Source organism: Gekko japonicus, unplaced genomic scaffold, assembly GCF_001447785.1.
Source record: "Gekko japonicus isolate JY-2015 unplaced genomic scaffold, Gekko_japonicus_V1.1 scaffold863, whole genome shotgun sequence".
NCBI lineage: Eukaryota > Metazoa > Chordata > Lepidosauria > Squamata > Gekkonidae > Gekko > Gekko japonicus.
In genome coordinates, this window is record NW_015167563.1 from 641,590 (window position 1) to 647,904 (window position 6,315).

Consider the following 6,315-nt stretch of genomic DNA (forward strand, 5'->3'; position numbering starts at 1 on the left):
TCATTACAGAGATTCAGATGGGCAGCCGGCTCCCTGCCTTTTGAAGTGCAGCATCAGGCGTTTCCTTTTGCTATCTTGTCAGCCATTGGATCAGAAGCTCCTTTATCACATTGGGGCAGCAAATGAATAAGGTCTTCTGCCGTTCAGGAGTTCACCTTATAAATAACTGAGATCTTGGCTCCTGCAACTTTTCTTGTACCTAGCATCTCTCTTGGGGCATAGGTAGGAAAGGAGTAAACTTCATTCAGAACAGCCTATTGGTATATGAAGACAAGAGCTTTTAGGCCAGCTAGCAGCGAACAGTTTTCACCATGAAGAGAGGCACCTTTGTCATCTTTGCTACTGTGGGGATATGCAGTGTTATTTTCAACACTTGCGCATGGTAAGACTTCAAGCCTCATTACCACCAGGGTATCTATATGGTACTTTTCAAGTGCTCTTCAGTGAGGTATTTTATTCTTTCTCTCCTTTTTTAGGTCAGTGAGTAACTTTCTGATGACAGGACCCAAGGTAATTTTCCTCCTTGCATATTGTGCATTTAAATATCCAGCTTTAATTATTAGCTATATCCAGTGATATGTTTATAGGGCTTTGACTGCCTCTGCAGCATGCAGGGAGACAGATTATAAGTGGTGGCTCAAAGGTGTTTTGGAGGCCTAAGAGTAAATGGATACTTGTTTTATCTGTTAAAGGCATATTTGACATATTCTACCAGTGTGTCAATTGGTGCCCACAGTGGGATTGAAGAGTGTAAGCACCAGTTTACCTGGGAGCGCTGGAATTGCCCAGAGAGTGCACTTCAACTCTCCACTCACAACAGACTTCGAAGTGGTAAGTGGATTTAAGCATGCACTTTCCTACTGGCAGGTACGTCGGGGTTAAGTTGGGAGCAATTCCTAATAAAGATATGTGCCACTGCAACATTCAGGGCTCCTGTCTTCCTAAGATGGTTTACATATAGTGAAGCATCTGCAATTAGGGAAACGCTTCCAGAGCATAGGGTGGTATTTCAAGATAAACTTGAATGTAGCAGAAGTGCACTCTGTCCTCAGTGCATGTTGGTATCAAGCATCCCCCACATGTTCCCAAAATTAAAAAAAAAATTAATTTCAGTGTATCATCCAAAAAATGGATGTGACAACATTGTAAGTTCTGGCTCTAAAGGAAGGCAGTTTATATTATAGATTTACCAGGCAAACAGTTGAGGTGGGAGGTTGTGATTATGAACTTTTCTCCATTCATTTTTTTGGGTGTTTTTTTTTGGGGGGGGGAGTATGTCTGTGTGAATGTCTATATTCTGTGATAGTGTTGATACTGGTATGCATTGTGCAGGAACTAAAAAGTGATCTAATAACATAGTGCTATGAATCAGTACGCAGGTTGTAATGGAGTTGTAAAAGAGCTGTAGAGCCAGGAAAAGTTCAGAAAAGGACAACCATTAGGATCAACAGGTTAGAACACCCGCAGAAGAGAGTTTTTTAGTTTGGAGCATAGATGGCGGCGGGGGGGGCAGCATGATAGGGATTTATAAAGCTGCACATGGTTTAGAGGAAATGAATACAGGGAACTTTTTCACCCTGTGATACTTTATTGGTAGTGATATACATATCAATTAATTTGCTGAGAGTCAAAATGGATCTAAACATAATATAAGCACAATATTTGGTTTGACTCTTCCCATATCTTATCATAGAACCCTGGAAAACAGAGACTGAAGCATTGTGCTTTTACTTTTTCAATTGATTTTCACTTTCAGCCCTTGGTTTTAAATCCTAACACCTTGCAGCACCTGAACTTGTGAACAACTGGCTTTTGCAAAGCCATCTTCTCAGTCATTATGGAACTCAAACAGGCAAGTTCTGCAAGGAAGAAAGGTAATGAAGGGCTTCAGGCTCCTGATGCTCCTCTTTTCTCCATCTACAGCTACCAGGGAAACGTCTTTTGTTCATGCCATCAGCTCAGCTGGGGTAATGTACACTCTCACCAGGAACTGCAGCATGGGGGACTTTGAGAACTGTGGTTGCGATGATTCGAGAAATGGGCGTGTAGGTGAGTTTGGGCTTTCTTGGGATAACACTCTGCTGGAAGAGGGGCATCAGTGTCATTTGAATTCCTTCTCTGCTTAATTAATAATTGTGGGGGGGGTTTGGTCCTTTTCCCATGGAGCTCAGGGCAATGTATTTGGTTCCCTCCCCTGTTTAATTTCCATAACAACTATGTGAAGTGGGTTAAGATAACAGTGAGTGGCTGACTCAGTAAATTTTGTGGCAGAGATTTTAACTGTATCTCTGCAGTCTGACATTCTAACCACTAACACGCCCCTTTGACTCTGACTCTCAATCAACAAATATTCTAAGCAGATACTCTAGATGAATAAATATGGCACCATTGATGTGCATAGTGGTTTAAAAGGCATAAAAATACAACTCCCTCCCTGCCCTTAGGACTTTACAATCTAAAGTCTGGCATTTGGCAGATTACAAAGGGCTGTGGGGGGAGGTGAGGGCATAAACTGGGGGAGAGGATTCACTAATGTCAGCTACACCTACACCTGCTAGGGTAGGGGAAGAGGACACAGGGAGGGGCTATGTCAAAGGCTTCATACTTTGAAGCAGCAGAAAACATGGAAAGTTTGATTCTGCCACTCACTTCTTGTTGTCAGTCTGCCTTCCCAGCATCACAAGGCATGATGTGACCTAGAGAACTGAATGTGCTCTTAATAATAGTAGAAATTCAGTCCTTTAACCTTCCTCCAATCCGTCACGAGCACATACTCCCTTCTCTGCCAGCCCACAATTCATTATTTTTGGTGATGTCTGTTTGTACTCAAATCCACTAGGCCAAACGTTCTTTCTGCTTAGAACTATTTGCAAATCCTGCAATTCTTTTTCTTTATCACAGGTGGAAAAGGCTGGGTTTGGGGAGGCTGCAGTGACAATGTAGATTTTGGCGAGAAAATTTCTAAACTCTTTGTGGATGCTTTGGAGACAGGCCATGATTCCAGAGCATTAATGAATTTGCACAATAATGAGGCTGGAAGGCAGGTAAGCCAAACACGTGTGTTTTTCATGTCAAATATTCTTTCTTAGAAGGGGCACGCATGTATATACACTAATGGAGCTTTAAGGGGTAGTTCCGTAGAGTTCTCCAGTGAGTTATCTCATACCCTGCATGGGCTGACTAGGTAAACAGGGGTTGCTGAGCCTGAAGGAGGGCACAGAGTTTGTTTCCCAGGGCCTAATGGTGAGTTAGTGACATCAATTTGCCCTCTACTTTTAGAAGCAAATCAGATACTAAGCTTGGTATTTTAAGGGACCGTGGCTCCCAAATTGCTTTCTTACACACCAGTTTTAATTATTAATTTAAAATGTCATTTTGATTGCAGGGCAACAAAACAAGGTAGAAAGTAAATGAAATGATGTATTACAAATGCTGTGCTAGCAACATGGGTACCAGATACATTAGCCTCTGGCTCAAATCTCTGTCTTTTCCCTATGAGAATACAATGGTAGGTGAACCTGTTAACTAGACCTGACACTCTGAAGGTAGTTCAGTGAGCGTCTTTGGACAAGTCTCATCATGTCCCTTGTTGGACTGAAAACAAGAATTTTGTGAAAATCGTTAAGAAAGGTTTATAATTTTGATTTGTACATTCTGTTACACAGCTAAGAAACCATGTGTAAATACATGACAGAACACAGAAAAGTCTTTAACCCGTTATGTTTAGTATATTTGTTCTTTATTGAGTAATTAAAATGCATCTCAGAGACAAAGGACAGGAACTGACATCCTGTAAATTCCCAATAAAGAGAGGCTTGCTGGTGCTTAAATGTTTGCTGAGCTGAAAACTCCAACAGCAACCCCACGCTCCTTTTCTGGGGGTAAGCCCCACTGGAGGCAAGGGCTTGGTTCTGAGAATCAGGCTGTATGCTTCCATTTGGAAGGCTTCCCATGTACTTGGAAATATAGGTACTGAAACATATTTGCCAAGTGGGCCACTTAACTTCTCCTCCAACACCCTCCCTAAGGACCTGGCTGGAGTAAATGCTGTCCTAACAGTCTTGTCTGTATCTCCTCTCCTCATTCCATATGCTTGGGAGATTTTAATGTATTATTCATCCTTTCTTTGGTATGTTAGGATGAGGTATCTTTTAAGGCTGCTTCCTTTCATCCTTCCAGCAACATTCTCATTTTCCAAGTGGTGGAGGCCAAGGAAATCTAATTAATGCTCAAGCAGAGACTTTAGCCCAGATCTTCCATCCATCATACTCTGTTCATTGCTGGACTGTGAATTGCATTTACATTCTGATAAACATTTTTATTTGAGTTTCAGTTCTTGGTAATTCAACTGATGTTATGCTGTGGGGCTCTCAGTGTCTCTTTAGGCTTTGTCTTTAGACACAAAGAATGGAGAGGGAAAGCTTAGGAGAAATCAGTGTCCTTGTGGCCAGCCATCAATTGCACCTGCTTTCACTTTCATCATCAGCTGAAGAGATGTTGCCTGTGAGCTATGCAGGTGTCTCATGAATCATTCTTGTTTATGCCAGTATGAGACAGTGTAGTGGCTGGTGTTAGACTTAAACCATGGTGACCCCAGGTTCAACTTGCAAATCAGACAGCAATGCCAGTGGATGACCTTCCTTTCAGTCTATTCTGTGTTGTGAGATTCTATGGTGTGAGAATTAACTGGTGAACTGTGGGAAAAAAATGGTGTGTATGGTGTATGTATACTACTTTGAGTTCAATGGAAGAGACCCAGCATGGTGTAGTAGTTAAGAGTGATGGATTCTAATTTGGAGAACCAGGGATGGTGATTGTAAGCCACTTTGAGACTCCTTACAGTAGGGAAAAGTGGGGTATAAAAACCAACTCTTCTTCTTCAGTGGAAGAAAACTGAGATGTACTAAATATGGTAGTCTTATTCATTTTGCTTTGAACAGTAGTATGGACCCAACAGTGTCAGAAGCTTCATGCTGATCTTGCTATTTCAATTTTCAGTCAGTGATCGGATTTGTAAGTTAAGTAGCATCCTATGCAGGTTAACTCAAAGAGAATTATTTGGTAGTACGATTCCCTAATTGCTCTTCTGTATCTCACCCAAGGCTGTAAAGGCAACAATGAAAAAAACTTGCAAGTGTCACGGAGTATCTGGGAGCTGCAGCCTCCAAACTTGCTGGCTCCAGCTTGCAGGCTTTCGAGAGATTGGAAATTTCCTGAAGATGAAATATAACAAGGCTCAGAAGATGGAGGTGGACAAGAGGAAGATGAGAGCTGGAAACAGTGCAGAAAGTCGTGGGACCACAGCAGGGACCTTCAGCTCTCTGTTAGCTGGCGAACTTGTCTTCCTGGAGGACTCTCCTGACTATTGCACCAGAAACATCAGCTTGGGCCTCCATGGCACTGAGGGACGAGAGTGCCTACAGAGTGGTAAGAATTTGTCCCTGTGGGAGAAGAGGAGTTGCAGGAGGCTCTGCACTGAGTGTGGCCTTAAAATGGAGGCAAAAAGGATAGAACTTGTCACCAGCTGCAACTGCAAATTCCACTGGTGTTGCACAGTGAAGTGTGAACAATGCAGACAAGTGGTCACCAAGCATTATTGCTCCAGACGAGAAAGCCCCTTTTCTAATAACAGTCGGCGACGGAACAGGGGATACCGGAAATAAAGCAACAGCTCCTTGACTGCTATCTATGACTGTCTTCCAACAGAGTAATCCAGATATGTGTCTTTTCAGTTTATTGGGTTTGTTAACTGATAATCAAATTTCAAGGTATAAAGGCATTTTTCTTGGAATGTCCAAACAAGCTTTTCTTTACCTGCATCAGACCCATCCAAAGCCTCTTCTTTGTTTGTTCTGGACACATGTTTTATTTCCCCTTGCTTCTGATACAAGTGGCTATTCATTTGGATGAAGTTTCTCCTACTGTTCTAAAGCTGTACCCTTTGCACCTTTACATTCGGTCTTATGAGATGTAGGACATGTAGAGGGTTTTACTCCTTTCTGGTGAAGGAATTGACTGTTAGGGTCAGATGGCCATTTGATTAATATAGTGTTCTCTTTAAACTTAGATTGTAGACCTTGGTGGCTTTAGTTTACTTCTGAAGCTTCATAATTGCCTGTAAGCAATTGCCCCCCAGTAATCATTTTATTTCTTGTTCTGTTTGTAGACACTTTGTAGACAAATGTCAACAAGTCAGATTTCAGTGTCAGGTAAAAAGCCAGTTTTCCCCATCACACTGGGCTGGCCTGGTTTGCGAAGTCGGTTGTCCTGCCTTGTAGGCCTCTGCAGCCTCTCCTCAGCCATGAGAGTACTTGC

The 6,315-nt window shown here is 42.3% G+C and overlaps 1 protein-coding gene across 1 annotated transcript; it reads left to right on the forward strand.

Moving 5' to 3' along the window:
• The first annotated feature begins 332 nt into the window (after positions 1 to 332).
• WNT8A (wingless-type MMTV integration site family member 8A) lies at positions 333 to 5,663 on the forward strand. The gene is made up of 6 exons (XM_015413776.1): positions 333 to 382; positions 477 to 510; positions 693 to 831; positions 1,924 to 2,049; positions 2,902 to 3,044; positions 5,103 to 5,663. Exons 2-6 carry the CDS (start codon positions 496 to 498, stop codon positions 5,661 to 5,663), a joined length of 984 nt encoding a protein of 327 aa, XP_015269262.1. The 5' UTR covers positions 333 to 382; positions 477 to 495.
• Positions 5,664 to 6,315: the final 652 nt, after the last annotated feature.

Coding starts and splice junctions, on each gene's coding strand:
- WNT8A (XM_015413776.1), top strand. Junction 832..1,923: donor TCACAACAGACTTCGAAGTG/GTAAGTGGATTT, acceptor CTCCATCTACAG/CTACCAGGGAAACGTCTTTT. Junction 2,050..2,901: donor TTCGAGAAATGGGCGTGTAG/GTGAGTTTGGGC, acceptor TCTTTATCACAG/GTGGAAAAGGCTGGGTTTGG.